This window comes from Gouania willdenowi, chromosome 11 (assembly GCF_900634775.1).
Source record: "Gouania willdenowi chromosome 11, fGouWil2.1, whole genome shotgun sequence".
NCBI classification, from domain to species: domain Eukaryota; kingdom Metazoa; phylum Chordata; class Actinopteri; order Blenniiformes; family Gobiesocidae; genus Gouania; species Gouania willdenowi.
The window spans coordinates 14,925,912-14,947,346 of NC_041054.1; the positions used below are offsets into that span (position 1 = coordinate 14,925,912).

At 40.4% G+C, this 21,435-nt stretch overlaps 1 protein-coding gene across 2 annotated transcripts; it reads left to right on the plus strand.

Annotated features, from left to right (window-relative positions):
* The first annotated feature begins 1,028 nt into the window (after positions 1-1,028).
* On the plus strand, positions 1,029-19,633 carry col1a2 (collagen, type I, alpha 2). 2 transcript variants are annotated; one of them, XM_028460611.1, is made up of 50 exons: positions 1,029-1,237; positions 2,821-2,822; positions 3,911-3,946; positions 4,350-4,433; positions 4,795-4,851; positions 5,043-5,087; positions 5,212-5,265; positions 5,722-5,775; positions 5,881-5,934; positions 6,026-6,079; positions 6,522-6,575; positions 6,695-6,739; positions 6,885-6,983; positions 7,141-7,194; positions 7,489-7,587; positions 7,911-7,955; positions 8,074-8,172; positions 8,303-8,356; positions 8,456-8,563; positions 8,635-8,688; positions 8,785-8,883; positions 8,963-9,016; positions 9,288-9,386; positions 9,490-9,543; positions 9,714-9,767; positions 9,855-9,908; positions 10,038-10,091; positions 10,183-10,227; positions 10,393-10,491; positions 10,732-10,839; positions 10,913-10,966; positions 11,079-11,132; positions 12,736-12,789; positions 12,876-12,929; positions 13,852-13,959; positions 14,065-14,118; positions 14,843-14,896; positions 14,973-15,134; positions 15,231-15,338; positions 15,805-15,912; positions 16,051-16,104; positions 16,200-16,307; positions 16,417-16,470; positions 16,594-16,701; positions 16,831-16,884; positions 17,189-17,296; positions 17,420-17,663; positions 17,759-17,943; positions 18,030-18,272; positions 18,409-19,633. In XM_028460611.1, the coding sequence occupies exons 1-50, from the start codon at positions 1,168-1,170 to the stop codon at positions 18,553-18,555; spliced, it is 4,056 nt and encodes a 1,351-aa protein (XP_028316412.1). In that variant the 5' UTR covers positions 1,029-1,167; the 3' UTR covers positions 18,556-19,633. The 2 variants fall into 2 exon arrangements, with proteins under 2 accessions (XP_028316412.1, XP_028316413.1); XM_028460612.1 differs by lacking the exons at positions 11,079-11,132; positions 12,736-12,789; positions 12,876-12,929; positions 13,852-13,959; positions 14,065-14,118 and having other exon boundaries at positions 1,030-1,237.
* The last annotated feature ends 1,802 nt before the right edge of the window (positions 19,634-21,435 follow it).

Here is a 21,435-nt window from a genome sequence, read left to right on the forward strand (position 1 = left end):
TAGGATGAGGAGAATTGTTTTATTATTATTATTATTATTATTATTATTATTATTATTATTTTAAAACATGAAGCATTTAGGGCGAGGGTCAAACACATTGTGGGACACAAACAGCCAGAATTTATTTTTGGTGAGACAAAATGATCAGATTCAGACAAAAGTTCAGATTCCATAAATTTGGGGGGTGGGGGGGGGGGTGGAATAAACTGTTTTTATGCAAAATTTTATAATCAGTTTAATAATGAAACAGCATGTTTAGAATAAACCAAAAATGTATTTTCAAATAATGCGAAATTTTGAGGTTGGGTTCAAAACTCCAATGTCATGCTTGATTTTAACAAATTAGGCCACGTGGGATTCAATTTTAAGATCGCAACTTAAAAAGATCAAATGGCACATTTTTGTTAAGAAGTATATAGTTTTGAGTATTGTCCGAATTGAACTGGCTGGATTCTGCCCACAGGCATTAATTATGTCTTTAGAAAAATTAGAAAGAAAATCGAAGACAAAACAGTTTGTAAAATCTGTGTAAAATCCGTGCGTAAAAAGACACGTCCTCCTCTGTTACGCTCCGTCAAACTTTGTTACCAGCACTAGTTTTATATGTTCAGTAAATTCACTGACTTGTCTCAAATCGGACTCAGCGTGCATTGGTTGTGGTCCGATTGGTGCTAAATGGGTGCCCTCCCGATGCGCACTGGCACCTTTTACGCACAAACCTAAGTTGCGCACATCCCAGTACTGACTGTCTGGATTCACAGCATCCCTCAAAAAAGGGGAGACGTTGGCCTTCTTCTTCCTTTTAAACCTCTACGCTGTCCACGTCCTCAAAAGAATGGATCTAATTAAACGTTGCACTCGTCACCATCTCCAAAGCTGTGCCAAACGCTTTCTGGCGGAGAGGAGGCAGGGAGATGGAGCGCGCGGGGATGGGACTCAGCTTGGCTTCCTCTGCTCCCATTGGTCGGTGGGCTGACTTCTGACACGCAGACCAGGGACCCTCCTGCCGTATAAATAGGCCTGATAGGACATTATTGTTCTAGCATCACGGCTGCAGGTTTCTGCTAAGTTTGGAGTTACTCGTGTTACCACCGCTGCATGTCTGCTTGAAGGTGGTTTAAAGATCAGGGGCTCAGCAGCACAAGGAGTCTGCATGTCTGTGTAGACATGCTCAGCTTTGTGGATACTCGGATTCTGTTGCTGCTTGCAGTAACTTCATACCTAGCATCATGTCAATGTAAGTCCAAAAAAATCTGCTCTTTTTTTGTTTCTGTGATGGATATCTCTCTCTTTTTTTTTTTTTTTTTTTTTTTTTCTGGTGCTGCTGCTAGAGGATTTTGACTTTTGTTTGGGACTAACATGAAGTTCGACCTGGAGACAGCTTTAAGCTCTGATGAATAAAAACTCAACGGATTGATCTTTTGCGGAGGATTCTTCACTTTTTCCAAGGACTCGTTTAGGTTCGGACATAGGAAGAAGTTCTTTAGAAAAATGATGTAGTGAACTTTTAGAACTTTAGAACTTTTTTCCCCCCTAATGATTTGATGAAAAGCTCAGTGGGGCGTTGGACACATTGTTCCATCCAAACGATCAGGGAATGAAACTTTATTATAGAAAGCTGAAATGTCGCCCCCTGGTGGCAATTAATAATGCTTGGCACCATTTTCAATAATTTTTTTCCTCAACCCTAATGCAGTAGGTTTAGAGTATAAAATAGGACAAAACTAAAGTACATTTCTATATTGTATATCACTAGATATTTGTGTGCTACTCATGTTTGGTTTCACTTTATTTTCTAAATAAAATTAAATATATATATAAGAAGAAAATAAAAGATTTCTTTAAGTTGATCACATTTACTAAATGAAATAAAGATAATCAGAGTTCATCCTGTGAATTCAAGATTTAGAAAAATATTACCCACTTCAATTGGAATCCTTAGTGGCGTCCTCTAGTGGTCATTTTTAGGCATTGCAGTGTAGAGTTCATGAGGAGGACTTTCCTGTGCCAAACCCAGGAATGCCCTGCTGGTCCCAATCAGGAGAGAGCAACTGGGTATCACCTTTAACCCAGTTGTGAGGAGGGGTCAGCACGCCCTAAAGAGGGAGACAATTTTGAGATTACAACTTCACATTTCCACATTTTCAAATTGCAGCAAACCTAACGCTGTGAATGGCACCAGTCAAACCTACCCAGCACAGGCTCGTGGATATCTCTTCTTGTTTGCAGCAGCAGGCCAATTTATTTCCATCCCGAGGGCATAGGATGACCTGCTCGGGCTCGTTTAAGCAGCTGCAGGAGTCTTTGTATCTGAAACGTTCCAACACAGAAAGATTAACATTCAGAGAGTTTTAGGAGCTTTGCGTTTATTTACAAACACAGGTCACAAGTCATATCTGATAGAAAATGTAGTCCAGGTTGTACACGTGTACATGAAGGAGAGAAAGGTCCAAAAACTATGACCATAAATGTCTTTTTTTCATAATTTTTTAAATGCAGCTTTTTTTTGTCTATAGATCATGCATGCTTTTGATCCCGAGGTGAATATGCAGCCGATTGTTCATCACAAACACAGACGAGGCAAATTAAAATAAGAAATAATCCACTTTTAAACTCCAGATTGTATCAGCCTTTATAGAGGAGGCTCACACTGAACAGCATTACACAGAAATGGAAATTACTTTGTGCAGTTTCTTTCTTTCTTCCAGGTTATGTCCTACACATTGTCAATATGTTCTAATGGATTATTCTCTTTCTCTCCTTGCCGTCATCCTCTTCCATCTCTTCCTCCTCCTCCACATCTCTACAATGCTACAACAGCGGTTAGTACACATGCACTCTCTCATATCTATGACATTTAAAGATAGCATTACCTTGTCACTTTTCCTAAGTCGGCAAAGCATCCAAAGGAAGAAAGATTTGGATTTTCTTGATACTCCCAGCAATCTCATCCATGTCAGAGCCTTTCCATTTAGTGTTGTTGGAGCTCTGAGCAAAGTTAGAGCTTGCACTTTCTTCCCTTCCTGTCTTTGAGTAGGTGAGGGTCCTATTGGCCAAAGTTTGTGTCAATGAAAGCTAAAACCGCAGTGCTGAGGCACCCATGGGGCCTGGTACAAAGGATCCTTTCTGAGGATAGCAGAGGGTGATTCTAACCCCACCAGCTGACTCTGGATCAGTTTGGAGTTCACATGAACTCATTGGATTGATCTTAAGAATGACCACCTGGTCTCAGACCAAAGCCTTGGTGGAGACATTTTCAGCCTCATCCAAAGTCTAATGGCTGCTTTGGTTGGACCTGTCCTCATGTTTCTGCTGAGGGTTGACATTGCTTTAAACGTAACACCTGTCAGCACTGGGTTTGAGTCCTTGGGCTGTGAACTCATGTTCAATGGACCAACATGCACTTACTGAGAAGCTGTTGGGTTTGATTTGTGCAAACACTCAAAATCAGATTACTGTGCCCACATTTGCTGGTTCCCTTTTTCTGCATGAACATGTTACAGTCTCAATCCTGCATGTGATGTGCTTTTCAAAATAGTCAGCTTTGTTATGCTTAAGCATTATTAAAAAGGTAAATAAGTGTTAGAATAAACAAGTTTTATGCTTGAGTGCACACTTGCATGTATTTGTTTTCTTTTGTATGATGTTATATACTGTTCCTGGGTGTTATTTAGCACCCAAAGAGTGCTCTAATCAAATGCATCAAGAATAATCTAGATGATATTGTTTGACTGATGTAAACAAACAAATATGGTTTTAAAGTTGCCCTCGGTTACGTTAAAGTCAAAGGTTAGTTTAGAGGCATTGGCCAGGTTTCCTGAATAGTTTGATGCTGACATGTTGCTAAAGTCATCACCTCTGCCATCTGTGCACCGCGCTCCCATCTGACTGAGTGGTTTCTGCTCCGCAGGGTCCCAGAGGAGACAAAGGACCTCGAGGTGACAGGGTGAGCTGAAAAGAAACTCTGCTGCTTTCCCTTAAACAAACAAATGCAGGATTAATGTCTTTGATGGAGAATATTTATTAAGCGTCTTTGGGAAAGTGTTTGTTTACATCTCTTGACCTTTTAACCCCAGTAAACCACACCCCTTTCTTTACATCACCCCCAACTCTAAACTTATGTGACTTCACTAGAGTTTATTTTGCAATCAAGCTTGTGTGTTCATACCATTCATGTTCCATCTAATGTAAAATGATTCAATTTTTTAAAGATTTAGGTAATTTAATTTAATATTGTATATTATATTTCATTATATAGTATAATAATAATGACCCAATGTGTCATCATATACCAACAGCTGCTCCTACTGTGACTGTGTATGTTCATGGATGTTCTCTGTCTTTTACAGGGTCCTAAGGGACCAGATGGAAAGGACGGCAGACCTGGACTCCCAGGACCCCCTGGCCCTCCTGGTCCACCAGGACTTGGAGGAGTAAGTTCATGTATTATAATATCAAATACCTGCTTTAAGAAGACGTTAAAGTCTGTGTGCATCTACTTATGAAGGTCCATTAAACACGTATGTGATGCTATTTAGTGACCTTGACTGACCTTTTGGTCTGTGAGGATTTTTCAAATAAGTTAAATGAAAAAATCAAATATTGTTTTGAGGTAAAGTTGGATTCTAACTTTTAAAATTTTAATTTACAATATTTTTTGAAAGAAAAAGTTTTGAAAGAAGTTAAATATCAACAAAATATTAGATATTGGTAAGTTCAATAGCAGGGTTTTACTATTTTTGATAAGCAGTGCAGTTAAAGTGAAATAAAATTTGGTCATTTGTTTTTTTCTAGAACTTTGCTGCTCAGTACGATGGCGTCAAAGCCCCTGATCCCGGCCCCGGACCCATGGTGAGTGCTGCTCTCCTAAACACATAAGATGATCCTCTTATGGAAACTATATCTAAGGTTAAAATAAGTGGCTCCTCCAGGCCAGGAACAGTATTTCATCCATCTGAACACTAGCAGAATAGAGAGGCTGCTATATAGTATATAATATTGGAACACCTCATGTTGATGTTTGCTTCTTTTTGCCTTCCTAGGGTATGATGGGACCAAGAGGACCCCCTGGGCCTCCTGGATCCCCTGTGAGTACAAATGCCTTGTAGGATTTGTTTATAATGATACATTTGTGATACTTAACTAAATCTCACATTTTTGAAAGATCCTGCGTACACCATGGTGGCTAATTGTAGCTCTCTCTTTCAACAGGGACCTCAAGGACACACAGGACACGCCGGTGAGCCAGGAGAGCCTGGACAGACTGTAAGATCATCGCCTCAAATATTCATGCATCCATCCTTTCTGTACCTGCTTATCTTGGTTAAGGTCAAGCTCACTCAGAGTAGTGAGCAGGCTACACCATGGAGGCTTCACCAGTCCAACACTGTCCCAACACAGCAACATTTACAGTGGTACACATACTGACGTCTTAGATTACCTTAGATGCACTTTTAGTATATGAGAAGAAACAGGAAAAAACAAAACAAAGAAACAGACAAATGTTCAAAGCAACAACACAACCCCCCCAACATCGAAAGACCATAACATGAACCCATGGACACAGTTGCACACAGAGCACACTGTACAACAGTGAGCCTTCCTCCCTATTGTTAAAATATATATCTTTGACATTTTTAATTGAGACTTTATTTCATAACAATGTAAATTTTTTGTTCCCATTCTCCCCGTTAATCAAATTTTCCTTTTTTTTACTTGAAGGGCCCTGTTGGTGCTCGTGGCCCCCCTGGACCCCATGGCAAATCTGGAGAGGACGTATGTGAAATGCTTTTCATCGTCAACCTTTCAAATTATCATGATGCTCTCACTGGAGCTTTTTCCAGATGATGTCATTTGTTTGTTTTTCTTTCTGTCTAATAGGGTAACAATGGCAGACCTGGCAAACCCGGAGATAGAGGTACACCTGGACCTCAGGTGAGGGACATGTTTTCAAACAAGACTGGGACAGAAAAAGCACCTATTGACAATTACATTGCAACTTATGTTTTGGTTGTTGTTTTTGCAGGGTGCTCGTGGATTCCCAGGAACCCCTGGACTTCCAGGCATGAAGGGACACAGAGTGAGTGTAGCTTCCTCCTCCATGTCCTCAGTTCCTTCAAAAGGGAAAAGATACTTCAGAAGTGAACCAGAGACAAAAAACAAGGCAGTGCCATGTAGGACTCACAGCTTCGTGGCCTTAATGAGCACCAAGGGGAGGGGTTATCGACCTAACACGCTGCATTCTCCTCAGTTGGCAATAGCTCCAAATAATTGCCTTAGAAGGGCCTGGCATGCCTGCCATTGCTACATGGCTGGAATTTAAGCATATAAATGACATTTGGATGCAGAGCTTGTTCTAAAACCGTTGAGATTCTGTGATATAAAAGTTAAAATAATCACATTGTCATTTGTCTCCTGAGAAACTGGACTCTGTACTATAATATCAACCTCACATCTTTCTTGTTTTCATGCCTCTTTTTTTTCGATCGTGTCACAAATTTTGTGTGTCCGTGTACCTTTAGGGCTACACTGGTCTTGATGGACGCAAAGGAGAGCCTGGCGGTGCTGGTGCAAAGGTACTGCAGCATCTTTCATTAGCATCCTCTAAATAATATGACATTAATTGCACCTGCTGATGAGGTCATGGAGTAGAAAATGGTTTTTGTGTGACATTCTTTTGCTTCCGATGGTATAGGGTGAAGCTGGTGCCCATGGAGCTGCTGGAAGTCCTGGACTGGCTGTAAGTTGTTTTCCACAAATCCTCAGTCAAAACACATGCTAATAGTAAATATACAGTCAAATATATTCATTTGATGTTATTTTAATCTAAAAATGTGCCACCTGTGTGGTTGAATTGTGGGTAATGCTGAGTTTGTTGCCTATAGGGATCTCGTGGTCTGCCTGGTGAGAGAGGACGTGCTGGCTCTGCTGGCCCTGCTGGTGCTCGTGGTGCTGATGGCAATGTTGGACCCGCTGGCCCTGCTGTGAGTAATTGACCCTAAAATATGCCTTAGAATTCAACTTTGACTCTAAGCTGTTAATGCAGTGCATCCTGTCTTGTGTAGTCGAGACTGTGCAACTTTGACCTCAGAGATCTCTGAACATCACCCTACTGTTTTTGTCTCCTGCACTTTAATCCAGGGTCCTGTTGGTTCTGCTGGACCCCCAGGCTTCCCTGGTGGCCCCGGCCCTAAGGTCAGTGAGATCTTTTCAGTCACATAAGATCCTCATGTTTTAGGTAAAATAGAGTTGCTATTGACTAGGGGTATGAATATCTTTCCACAACTCAACATTGTCCCAAATATGTCTTCATGTAATAAAAAAAAAAAGACTATAGGCACGAGATAAAAACTAGTTTTTTATCTAGTTTTTTATCTAGTTATCTAGTAATCAATTTGTCCTACAGTGATACTTGAACATCATACTAATGACCTGATAACATAGACACATTGGGATATCATTGATGTATGTATTTTGTTTCATTTACAGGGTGAGGTTGGAGGTGCTGGTGCAAATGGTCCAGCTGGACCTCAGGGAGCAAGAGGAGAGCCTGGAACTAATGGTCCTGTTGGTCCCGTTGGTCCCGCTGTAAGCATTCATTGTTTTTGCTTATTTTCTTTTATGTCACCTGCAAACACACCTTTGCACCTATACAGCTGGATTTCATTGTTTAAATGTTTAGCCAATAACTATAGATACTGGGTGGGGTGGGAGGGGGTCATTTAAGGTGCTAAAAATCATTTATAGTGTTTTTGAAAGCTGTTGATTATTGAGAAACTTTGCTAATGTAAAACTCATTATGCATCTTCCATCTCAGTGTGATTGTATTGGGTTGGACTGTTTTGTCTAAAATGTATATTTTTATACATTTGCATAAATGTACATGTATATATTTTGTGTTTTCTCCTTAGGGTAACCCTGGTGCTAATGGTCTGACTGGATCAAAGGGACCTGCGGTAAGTAAGACCTTAAATAAGACATTTGGCTCAAATGTCTGCTATGGTCACTAATGCAGATTAAAAGACTAGGACAGTATGTTAAGCTGTTGGTCTTTATTTTTTCACTCTTGCTTAGGGCACTCCTGGTGCTTCTGGAGCTCCTGGTTTCCCTGGACCTAGAGGTGGACCTGGACCCCAGGGACCACAAGGTGCTGCTGGACCCAGAGGCCTCTCTGTGAGTAAATAATTGACTTATAAACCTGCTCAAAAACATGCTTGAATTGTATGTAGATGACAAGATCACAAGGTCTGTGCTTGGTCATGATGATTTTGTTTTTTGTGTTGCACCTGTTTGTCTATTTTAGGGAGATCCTGGTATTCAGGGTGTGAAGGGAGATGGCGGCCCCAAGGGAGAGCCTGTAAGTTCACCTTTCTAATGAGTGGAATTTCTTATGAAATCACCTAAATGCAATTTATGTCCACTAATCCCAACACCTTCCTTCTTCTGCTATTCTCAGGGTCACAGTGGCCCTCAGGGAGGCCCTGGACCTCAGGGCGAGGAGGGTAAGAGAGGAAGCCCTGGTGAAGCTGGTGCTACTGGACCTGCTGGTCTCCGTGGAGCCAGAGTGAGTATCAGACTGATTCTCCAATGGTCATTTTTGGTGTTATGTCACTCACAAGCCCATGTCTCCTTCAGGGTGCTTCTGGAACTCGTGGTATGCCTGGATCTGAAGGAAGAGGTGGTCCTATTGTAAGTGTTTGTATTCAATTGGTTTTTTTTACATCAAGAATAAGCAGATATGCGGACATGTGATCCTTATCCATTCTTTTTTCTCAACCTTTTAAGGGTATGCCTGGTCCTCGTGGTGGTACTGGTGCTCCTGGAGGCCGAGGAGCTCCTGGAGATGCTGGTCGTGGTGGTGAACCTGGCCCAGCTGGTGCCAGGGTGAGTCATGTGCCAGATAATATGTGGACCTGGGTTGTTTGTAGGAACACAATGATAACTGACTGACTTTTACTTTCAGGGACTTCCTGGAAGCCCTGGTAATTCTGGACCCCCAGGAAAGGAGGGAGCTTCTGTAAGTCACTTTTCACTATCAATTAATATTTTTTAGAAAAATGTTGACAGAAATCTTATTATGTAAATATGCAGTTTTCGTATTCATCACAGCAGTTTAGTTTGTAATATATCCCAAAAAAAAGATACTCTGATTAAGTAATTAAAAAAACCTATTATACGTATATCTATATGATTTTTAAATGACTCGTTGCATTCTTGAGGTTTCTCACCTGTTTTTACTCTCGTGGTAGGTTTTTCCGATTATTTACAAACGTCCTTTTTTGTTTCAGGGTCCCGCTGGTCAAGATGGTCGAGGTGGACCTCCAGGTCCAAGTGGACCAAGAGGCCAGCCTGGAAACATTGGCTTCCCCGGACCCAAAGGACCTTCTGTACGTACAAACAAATACTATATGAAAAGAAATAATATTGGGACTGTAATTATCTTACCTTTCCAACTAAATCACAACCTGTGCTTCCTATCTTCCCCTTCAGGGTGAGGCTGGTAAACCTGGAGATAAAGGAGCAGCTGGTCCTACTGGACTGAGAGTATGTTCCAAATTTACAAAATAATTATTATTATTATTATTATTATTATTATTATTATTATTATTATTATTATTATCATTATTATTATTACCCTTAGCCTCATTCACTCATAGAAAAAGTCCTGACGTGCTAGTTGTTTGATGACACCTGTGTACCTTTCTGTGGTTTAGGGACCACCTGGACCAGATGGCAACAACGGAGCTGCTGGTCCTGCTGGACTCTCTGTAAGTGTCCTTGGATACAAAATAATCAAAAATCCTTAATAAGAACTTCAAGTAGATTTGTTCATCATGTATTACTGTCTTATCTAGGGCGGTCCCGGTGAGAAGGGAGAACAGGGACCCTCTGGAGCTCCTGGCTTCCAGGTTTGAGTTATTACATTATTATTTATTTTTTCCTTATTCATATTCTACGTAAAGGAGAATAGTCCATATAAAGATGTACACCACCTTCTTGATTAAAGTGGAGAAGATGTTAATTTTTGCTTTTTTCAGGGCTTGCCTGGACCTGCTGGAGGAGCCGGTGAAGCTGGCAAGCCTGGAGACAGAGTAAAGAAACACACTTCTATCAAATTAACTACAAAAACTCGAGTACTCGTCACAGTGCCATATCATTAACCCACCCTTTGTGTCTTTGTAGGGTATTCCTGGAGACCAGGGAGTTGCTGGCCCTGCTGGTACCAAGGTAAGGTCACCTGACATTCATATCAAACAATACCAAAATCTAAAATCCTAAAAAAAAAAACACACATCCAAGGATTGCCCACCAATCATTTTTAGAGTCAGGAATTCAAGGTTTTTTGTTCAAATAACTTTTTTTAAAGTTCTTACTTGTTTTTTTTCTAACCAGGGAGAGCGTGGTAATCCTGGTGCTGCTGGATCTGCTGGTGCTCAGGGACCAATTGGACCCCGTGGACCTGCTGGACCCCCTGGACCTGATGGTGGCAAGGTCAAACAGCACAACTGTTATACATCTAATTAAAGATAAAAAAAAATACATCCCTATTAAAATCTATTATCAGATTAGTCCTGGATAGAATGCATTCATAAGACTGGAGGCTATATTGGTTTCAGGTTACAAACTGGAAATAATGAGTTTTGTAAATGTTGGGTAAAAAAAAGAAGCAGAAAAGAAAAGAAAATTAGTGTCTTGTGCTGAAATGACTGAAGTTCTCCTGTCCTGTTTCAGGGAGAGAATGGAGTTGCTGGATCTGCTGGAGGTCCTGGACCTCAAGGACCTGGTGGCATTCCTGGTGATCGTGGTGGTGCTGGTACTCCTGGACCCAAGGGAGAGAAGGCAAGGACCGAATCTTCTTTGGGCACATAAAGTTGAGAACTGTCAATTATTGTTTTTTTTTCCTCTCCTACAGGGAGAGCCTGGACACAGGGGCCCCGACGGTAATGCTGGCAGAGATGGCTCCCGTGTAAGTTACCAGATGTTCACCAGTTCGTTGTAAACTGTGTCAAATTCAATTGTAATATTTTGAAAGATTAACCTGGAGCTTTTGTGCTGGCGTTGCCTTGCTTCTTTTTTAGGGTATGCCTGGACCCGCTGGACCTCCTGGACCCACTGGAGCCAACGGTGATAAGGTAAGCTTGTTTAGAATTTATTAAAAACAAAAAAGCAACTGTAAAGAATTTCACCTTCAATCACAAAGACATGTAATTGGATACATATCATTAGATATGTATTGTACGGATGGTATGGCCTCAAACGGTTTCACGTCATCGTACTTTAACCAAGATGGCTGACGAGACTGAACAGGGAAGACTCAAGTGTCAGTATCTGGAGTCATTAGAAGAGGAAGTGAGCTGCAAAATAATAAATAGCAAATCCACACCCTGTTCAAGGAACGCTAATCAAGATTACTGCTCCCAACCTATATACTGTCACCTAGTGGTGGTTTTATTGAAATGGAATATAGTTAGCCACAACATAAAAATATACTAAATTGTCATAATTTTTACAAAAAACGTTTTTAGATAATAAAAAGAATGATGCATCATATAATATGATGTAGAAGGCTATTAGTTGCAAAAGTCAAGCAGCAAAATTCAATTTGGAACCAAGGCCATAAAAGGACGACTCGTGGTTTAATGTTTAATGAATGTTAAGGACTTAAAAAGTAATTTTTTTTATTTCTGTGATCACCATACAGTGTAATTAGGCTAACGTTTGAATTGAGTTATAGGCTGGTATTTGGCCACTGCTTAATGCCTCTTATTTTTATACTTCTGCTTCTGAGCAGTGGCCAGCTGGAGCCGAGATCGGATGAAAATGGCCTTTTGAAAATATGAAGTAGCGACATGCTTAAGGAGATTATCTGACATGTGTGGCCCTGTTGCACCTGATAAAAGAGCATATTTCTTCAACGTCCCATTGTCAAGTACACTATGAAGACTTTGCCTTTCACATTAAGAGTTCTAAATAAAGGCAATTATCAAATATAATAAACTTAACTATTGTAATGAGAGATGTTCGATATTGACCTTTTTCCCAGGATGCAAAAACTGTCCACCCTTTATTTCTGACTCCGGTATCAACCGATACCAATAAGAGCAGGTTTTACTAGTGTTAGGTCACATAATGGATGTCCATGCCAGGAATTATTTTATCATTTTTTTGGGTTGTAACCCTGATTTTGATTGTACAGATATTACATTATTATGCAAATATCAGGCAGATAAAACCAGTGGGCCTGTATCATTAGACATCCTTTATTATAACAAATTATTATTTGTATTAAAATAGCTCATAAAACTTGATCTAACAAATAGTATTGTTTTCACATTTTGGTGCACATTTATCATGTTATATTTTGTGGTGATGTTTGAAACTCATTTTATATTATTAAAGACATTATTGTAGCTTTTTTATGAAGGAGGAGTTAATAACACTTAATATACAAAAACATTTTATTGTAAAGGGAGTCCACAGTGTTATGTTGCTTGAGGCATCTTTGTTTTCTAACAGAAAAACAAATTATAAATGCTGATGTTAAATAAACCCTGAACAAAATAAATGAAACTGTGTATAGAGATACCCTAATGGACCACCATTGAGAGAAAGTGTGTGTTTTAGGCCCCTTACTGTTTTATATGAAGTGTCAAGCTCCTTAAAAAGGGGGATTAGTTCTTTTTATCTTCTAAAACCAAATGAGATTCTAATGAGACGCTCCTGTGTGTCCGACAGGGTGAGAGCGGTTCCTTCGGACCATCCGGCCCAGCTGGAGCTCGTGGAGCCCCTGTGAGTAATTCACCTATACTTAAATATGCGGTATCACTTAAATGACAAAGAGAGCCTGCTTTTAAACGCTTGCGTGTTGTGTACAGGGTGAGCGAGGAGAAGTCGGCCCAGCCGGATCTCCTGGATTCGCTGGACCCCCTGTAAGTACAACCACTCCTCATCTTCTTATTCTACATGCTCAAACAGACCTTAAATAAGGCGTGTTTACACAGGTACTTTGTTTAGAGACTATTTGTGTAGAAAAAAGGCTTTTAAAAATATATTTTTAATGATTTCTAACAGATTTAAAATAGCTTAAACCTCTTTGTGCGTTCTTACATTTGTAAATAATTGTTTTTATTTATTTAAAATGTATTCAACATTGATGTTGTGACATTTCTCACAATTTGTTTATTGAATTTTTTTCATTAATGGGACATACAACAACAAACAACAAGAATTCACAAAAACCCTCCCTTCCACCCTCAGCAATACAAGATTATCGGCAAAGAAAGAAAAAAAAATAATAATAATAATAAAATAAAATCACATAAAAAAGCATAATGATCATAGATAAGAAGGAATATACAGAAAATACATTTAAGAAAAATAAAAATAAAAACTTAACGAGAGGTAAAATAGCAAATCAGAGGCCTTCTTGTTATGATGATGGTGGTGGCACCAATCCTTACGTTTAGGTCATCCATAAAGTGTAAGAAAGGAGTCCACATCTCCTAAAATTCCTTAGTTTTGCCTCTGACTATGTAAGTCCGTTAGATACGTTAGATTGCAAGACATTTCCTTAATCCTGCAATAAGTGCTGATAGCAAAATACTAAATTCCAGCACCTGTCCACAGGAGGCTTTTAAAAATTGAGGATTTAAGGGAGATTAGTTAAAGACAAAAACACCTTAACACAGTAAGGTTAAAGCATCGAAGACAAATGAAAATACAAATAAAGCACTTGGAGGATAAAATTAATAGTGTAAAAGAAGAAACTGTTTTTGATTGAGTTGACCTGTTTACACACACACACACACACATTGAAATGTTAACCCAGAATACTCCTCTGTCTATAACCAGGGTGCTGATGGTCAGTCTGGAGCCAGAGGAGAACGTGGACCTTCTGGAGGAAAGGGTGAGCTTGGTCCCTCTGGCCCCGCTGGTCCTGCTGGACAGTCTGGACCTCCTGTAAGTAACGTCTGATGTGGAAACTCAAAAATCTTGCCATTTAAACTAAAAATAAGAAAATAATCACGTGTGAAAAAATAAATTAAAATTATTTCTGCTTTTTAGGGACCTGCTGGAGCTGCTGGAGGTGCTGGTTCTCGTGGAGACACTGGTCCTCCTGTGAGTATTGTCATATTTTTGGTTAAGTGAGCTTTTTAGATCATGTAAAAGCCAGCTGAACTATTAGTTATCATTGTGTTGTGATGGGATTAAGGTTTTGAAAAGAATCCGTACATCTGTCATTATGTTGTACAAATTGGGAGGGTGATAAAGAAGCAATTATGATGATGATTCAGCCATAGAAAAAAAGTCCAAACTCCACTGCACAAAGACCTGCATATACTGCCAGACATATACAAAGTGTGTACAATACACCGACATGCCAGCTTTGAAGATGGAAGAACATGAGAACATGAGGGATGCAGAGTGAGGACCGTAATGAGAAACATCACAAAACTGCCACAATGAGAGAAACAGGTGATGGAAAAACAGGCACACCTTCATAGACCCAGCAGCTGAATAATCCAAATGTTTCCATAAAATGGAGCAGTTTACATGTGACCTTAAGAAGAATGACCAACTTTAGGTGGAACTGGTTGTTTTCCCACTGGAATCCAGGAGCTTCTATATTAATTAAGTACATTAATAGCTTGTTCAATGATTATTTTTTTTTCACTTTGTTTAAGCATTTAATGACAGGGTATGTAAGAGGTGAACTGAACTGCTCATCAAAAACGTTCCTTTTATCAGGGAAGATAGTTGTTAGTTTAATTTCATGTCAAATATATATTGTGAACCTCATACTGAAAATCATTTTTGTTTACTTGTGTGTGTTTCTGATCAGGGTCTGACTGGTTTCCCTGGTGCTGCTGGCAGAGTTGGTGCTGCTGGTCCTGCTGTGAGTACTGATTTTGGATTTTACAGTGACCGTAAATTTTAAAAGCAAGTAATTAAATATTTATCTATTGCTGTAGGGTATTGGTGGCCCCCCTGGACCATCTGGAGCACCTGGTAAAGATGGACCCCGTGGTCAACGTGGTGATTCTGGTCCTAGTGGTGCTTCTGGTGAGCAGGGTATGAGTGGCCCACCTGGTCCACCTGGAGAGAAGGGATCACCTGGAGAGTCTGGCCCTGCTGTAAGTAAATCACCTCTCTTTTGTTGCTTATAGAGACCTTTACTCTAAAATCACTGACTTTATAAATGGTTGTGTATGTTTTTTTAATGTCTTCAGGGCCCCCCTGGTCCCCCTGGAACCTCTGGACCTCTTGGACTTCAAGGATTTGTTGGTCTGCCTGGTGCGAGAGGAGATCGTGGTTCACCTGGTGGTGCTGGTGCAGTTGTAAGTACCAAAAAAAAACCGATCACTTCTCTAAAAAAAATTAACTGAAAAGCAAAATTATATCAGCAGCTAATCAATCACCCAATTTAAGAACACAGAGTATCGTTGCATACTGATTGTTTCATGCAACTGCCTGTATTAAGGCATGAATGCAGATTTAGAGATTACTAGGTTGCATAAAGATTGATGCTTGACTAATTACAATTGCTTAGCTTAGCCATACTTTTACACTTTCATCATGTACAGTCCACCAATTCGTCAGCAGACAAAAATCATTTCCTTTAGGATTTCTATTAGAATAAAACAGAAACATACTCCTGTATGGCCTGTGCGTTTTATTTTATTTTTAGCACAACTGTTTTAACAATCACTAGGAAGACATCCAAGACCAAAAATACTTTTACTTCTTCTGACTTGGGTTTGGAGCTGGTAGTAAGTGTGAGTACTTTTATGTATTCCTTCACAGGGAGAGCCTGGAAGAGTTGGACCACCTGGTTCTGCTGGACCTCGTGGTCCTCCTGGCAACATTGGCATGCCTGGTATGACCGGACCCCAGGGAGAGGCTGGGCGTGAGGTAAGACTTCAAAGCTTAAGTGAAAAACAAAAACAATCTTAGACATGGAAACAGAGCTGCCTCTTGCTCTTGTAGAGGAACCACGTATGAAGTCAAAATGGCAAACTGTGTCAACCTTCTTCTTCTGGTCATCTGTAGGGTTCCCCTGGTAATGATGGACCTCCAGGTCGACCTGGATCTCCTGGATTCAAGGTAATGTTAACTTTTTCCAAATGACACCTTGTATTTTCAATTTAAAAACTCACACTTACGCTAACTTGTACGTGCATTTATTCAACAATATTCAGGGAGACCGTGGAGACCCTGGACCTGCTGGTTCCATGGGACTTTCAGGTTCCCCTGGACCTGCTGGACCCACCGGAGCTGCTGGAAGACCAGGAAACCGTGGAGAGAGTGTAATTATTTATAACTCTGATTTCCCCTTTTCCATGTGTCGTCCTTCCAGTCAATAATCATTTGCTAATAGCATTTGTCCTTTTCTTTGCATGTCCCTTCATTCCTCAGGGACCTGGAGGTGCCGCAGGACCTGTTGGCCCAGCTGGAGCTAGAGGCGCTGCTGTACGTATATTAAAAAACTTTTCATATCAAAGTGTTCAGTTTAATAGCTGAAAGTGAATCAATGTTTAACACACACTCTCATGACTATATATGTGTGTATGTGCTTATCTGTGTTGGGTTTAGGGCCCTGCTGGAACCCGTGGTGAGAAGGGAGTTGCCGGAGACAAAGGAGAGAGAGGCATGAAGGGCCTGCGTGGACATCCTGGTCTGCAGGGAATGCCTGGACCTTCTGTAAGTGACTGCTTATCTACATGCATTCATTTAACACGTATGCTTCTCATAAAGAGTGGAAAGAGCATGTGACATAAAGATAGAAGTCTTTTGGTTATTCAGTGTAACTCAGGAGTCAATTTTCCACAGGGACCCTCTGGTGATTCTGGACCTGCTGGAGCAAATGGACCTGCAGGACCCCGAGTGAGTGCTATTTACTTGTTGCATTACAGTAAGATTCCAAACTAAGCCTGATATGCCATCATGAAAATCATAACTGAGTAAACTAAAATAATTCTCATATACACTCAAATATGTAGCCTTTTTATTGCGTAGTATACAGTAATATAGTTGGGTTTGCAACTCATGTGCCTGAACCCAAAAGTAGGTCAACTATTTATTTTCTGTGGCTCACAGGCATTTTCCAAGAAAAAAAAAGTAGATTCAAGCTCCCAAACTGTTTCTTAAAATTCAATGTGCTCAGGTCATGTGGTGCTCTGTTCTTTAGGGACCCTCTGGCCCCCATGGACCCCCTGGTAAGGATGGACGATCTGGCGGCCATGGTTCTATGGGTTCTCCTGGTGCTCGTGGACCCCCTGGATTCTCTGGACCTGCTGTAAGAACATTTTTACACTAGCAACTTGTTCTTTCTCCTAAGAATTCACTTTTGTCATCAAAATTATAGCAAGTACTATTGATCAATGAACTGCAACTACATTATGAAATCCCTTCCTCTTAGGGACCTCCTGGTATTCCTGGTCCTCCTGGTCCCCCTGGCCCCTCTGGCGGTGGATACGATGTCTCTGGATATGATGAGTACAGAGCTGATCAGCCTGCTCTGAGAGCCAAGGACTACGAGGTTGATGCCACCATCAAGTCCCTCAACACACAGATCGACAACTTGCTCACCCCTGAGGGATCCAGGAAAAACCCTGCTCGTACCTGCCGTGACATCAAACTCAGCCACCCTGACTGGAGCAGCGGTGAGTTTAGCTTAACATGAAGGCAAATGCAGAGTTGGACCTTTAAGTCAGAAAAAGCCAAATTTCTTCAACTTTCTTTTCCCACTGCTCTTCAGGATTCTACTGGATTGACCCCAACCAGGGCTGCATCAACGATGCCATCAAGGCCTTCTGTGACTTTACCACCCGCGAGACCTGCATCTATGCCCACCCTGAGAGCATCCCTCAGAAGAACTGGTACAGAAGCACCGAGAACAAGAAGCACGTCTGGTTTGGAGAGACCATCAATGGAGGAACCGAGGTAAGAGAAACAGCAAAATTACTTAATGAGGCAAACAAAAACTGGATCAGTGAAGCAATTTCATGCTCTTTGCTTTTTGTGTGCAGTTCACCTACAACGACGAGACCCTTAGCACACAGAGCATGGCCACTCAGCTGGCCTTCATGCGCCTGCTGTCCAACCAGGCCAGCCAGAACATCACCTACCACTGCAAGAACAGCGTTGCCTACATGGATGATGAGAGTGGTAACCTGAAGAGTGCTGTAGTGCTTCAGGGCTCCAACGACGTGGAGCTCAGGGCCGAGGGCAACAGCCGCTTCACTTTCTCCGTGCTGGAGGATGGCTGCACTGTGAGTAGCTTTTTACCTCCAAAATATCCCCATTGGATCATTCATAGAATACTTTGATACAAAAACACTGAATATCGTCTAATCTGTTAGTATTGATTCTTATAGTCTTCATAATGTTTCTTCTTTTGTCCTGCAGAGACACACTGGGGAATGGAGCAAGACAGTGATTGAGTACAGAACAAATAAACCATCTCGCCTGCCCATCCTCGACATTGCACCTTTGGACATTGGTGGAGCTGATCAGGAGTTTGGTTTGGACATTGGCCCAGTCTGTTTCAAATAAATAGACTCATGATAAATTAACACCAAAAAGAGAGAAAGAACGAAAACAAAACAAAATCTCTGCCCTTCCTTGTGTGTTGTTTTTAAAAAAAATACTGAATGCTGATCTCTCTCTCTGCAAATCCACTTGCTTAAGATGGGCAACTATCGGACAGGACTGAATGGACTTAACGGAGCGTTTGTGCAATGCAAATTAATACAGGAATCCAAATGGACACGGGGAAACACCATGTTGTGGGACATCATGCCATCCTTTTGTAAAAAATGAAAGTGTAATAAAAACGCTGAAAGTATGCATCACTTTGTGGTCTTTGTATATCTTCCAAAGAGGAGGTTTAAAACCACAATTTCCATGAAAAAAAGGTTTGAACTACCTCATGCCTGTACCTAAGGGAAATACTATTGACTAAAGGGTCCACAACAGAGATGTTAAAGGTTCTCCAGCTTCAAGCTTTGTCCCGTATCAGAAGGTGCTCAGTTACTTGAAGCGAAGATTAATGGTGCTAAAATGCAGCTGTCGAGAAACCACTTTTTTTTTTACCTGAATTTCTTTGTATTGACTTTTGAGAAGTCTTGCATTCATTCCCTGGTACTCCCCCATTTTAAGCAGGTGGAATGTTTCTAAATCTAATGTCTGGGTTTGTTTTTTCTATTTTGTTTTCCATTGTTGTTTTTTTTTCCCCTAAATGTTTTTGTTCAGGCTTTTTTTTTCATCTTCTAACCTCTTGCCCAGTGTTCCCACTGACAGCACACACTTTACCCACCTTTGAATGGTCTTAGGTGACCTCTCTCGCTCTCTCTTTTTCTCTCAAAAAAAATGACACCACAAAGTCTATTGTACCTATTTTGTATATGTGAGATGTTTAAATAAATTGTGAAAAGTTCTGAAATAAAGCATGTCCAGTGTCCTGAACACATGATGCAGTGACTTAAGTGCTTTCATGTTTAATTGACAAGTTTACTAAATGGGTGTCACTGTATTTTGGTTCGATTCTTCCCAATGTGGTATCACAGCCATGTTCTGATTAACCAAATCTCTCGAGCGGTACATCTGATTAAATGTACAGTTTATCCCTGTTTACACTGTCCATGCCAATGTGTGATTACTAAATGCCTTTTTCCCCCTGTGTAAATACACCACCTCTTTATGTTGCTTTTTCTCTCATTATACAGCTTTTGCATCCAAATAAATGTTTGTCATTTGGATCAAGGCTTTAATCGCAGTGATGCATGAATATATTGAAGAGTCAGGATTAGTATGGAGCCACACCCTGGTCATTGATGCTGCCTTCCAGCTAAAAGACTGAGCTTTGAAGTTACCAATGTAGAGTTTGAATGTTCTATCCTCTGGTTCTTTCAAAAAGAGTTGAAAACGGTCAAAAACACAGATGTCAGTGTAGTTAGTGTTTAAATTGAGCATAGGAGTGACTCTGGCCCCGGTCAAGATAAGCAGGTAAAAAAAAATGGCAGATGATCAAAGCTATTTTAAAATTGCTTATACCCTAAATGAGTGCACAAAATAGGATTAATTTTAGTCTCTTTGTGTGGAAGTCATATTAAGATTGAAGCAGAGATTTATCAAATAGCCTGGAGATTCACCTGTGACCAGTAGAGAGCAACATTGTGTCTTTTTTTGACTTGTTCTTCACTTTTCTCTTTTTTAGCAGCAAAATACAAGTGGAAGGTGTTGATTCAGAATTATATCTGTGAGCATTATAAAAGAGTCCATAACTTCCAACGCATCATTCAGCCCCATTTTAAAACTATAAATCTGTTATTTAAGTGAAAAATAATGGGTCCGCAATCTCTCATATATATTAAATTTAAATAAAATGGATGTGGATGAATTAGAGTGGGAAAAAGTTGGTAGAGAAATTAGGGGTAGCCCAGGTCTTTGATCATGTAAGGAACTATTCAAAATGAGTGACAGGAAATATGGTTGTAAATGGAATGCTATATACTATATAATATATGCTATACTGAACATTTTTACATCAGGGAGTTATAAATAACAATCAACAAAATGTCAGTTAACTCCAAATAGGTGACCACGGTAACAAATAACGTAAGTCACATACTTATTAAAATATCACGTAGAAAAAACAACTGTAAAAGCATAAATGCTTGAAAACATAATAACAGGGAGTTATTATGGGCCAGGAAGGCAGACACGCTGACACTTTTTAGGCCGGGCTACCGGACTGTACACTAGTTAAAATCTCTACTTCTCTGTTATTCGTGAATGGATCTGGCTGAAATTTGGTAGTTATAATATATGGATGTGTACGCATTGACGCTCAGAACACAATTTTCTATTTCAAAAGAAAAAACAACAAAAGTCGATTTATCATTTATTTACAAGTCAAATATTACGACGGTTGGTGGTACAGAATCATAGGCACATACCAATATATAAATGGGGTCCATTACCCCGTACGTTTCACGGGGGCGCCAGGGGGGTTCCATTTTTTAAATGACTACTCCTCCGTTAATGCTCTTTGGATCATGCTGTAAGTTGACATGGACATTCTATGAGCAGAGCGTCTTGGAGACCTTTTTTTACACGGTGGAACCAAGTCATTTGACTGAATTCTCAGGAACGTGCTATTCGCCGCGGAGACATTCCGCGGGTCCGGCCGTAGTTCATCCGAACTTGTTTTATCTAACGTGCAAACACTCCTTAAATTGTGCAGGTAGGGTATCATTTAATGCAAAACACCTTGAGTTATCTCATTCTAACCCACACACACAAAGACAGATAGGGAGTTAGAGGGAAAACACAAAGAAAAGTGAAATCCACTCTACAATAATGAACTAATACTGACAAAACTGAATGCAAACTGGCTCTAACACTGACACACTGACACTGACATTTAACAAA

Coding starts and splice junctions, on each gene's coding strand:
- col1a2 (XM_028460611.1), top strand. CDS start 1,168: ATGCTCAGCTTTGTGGATACTCGGATTCTGTTGCTGCTTGCAGTAACT. Junction 7,195..7,488: donor CTGGTGGCCCCGGCCCTAAG/GTCAGTGAGATC, acceptor TTTCATTTACAG/GGTGAGGTTGGAGGTGCTGG. Junction 10,967..11,078: donor CTGGCAGAGATGGCTCCCGT/GTAAGTTACCAG, acceptor CTTCTTTTTTAG/GGTATGCCTGGACCCGCTGG.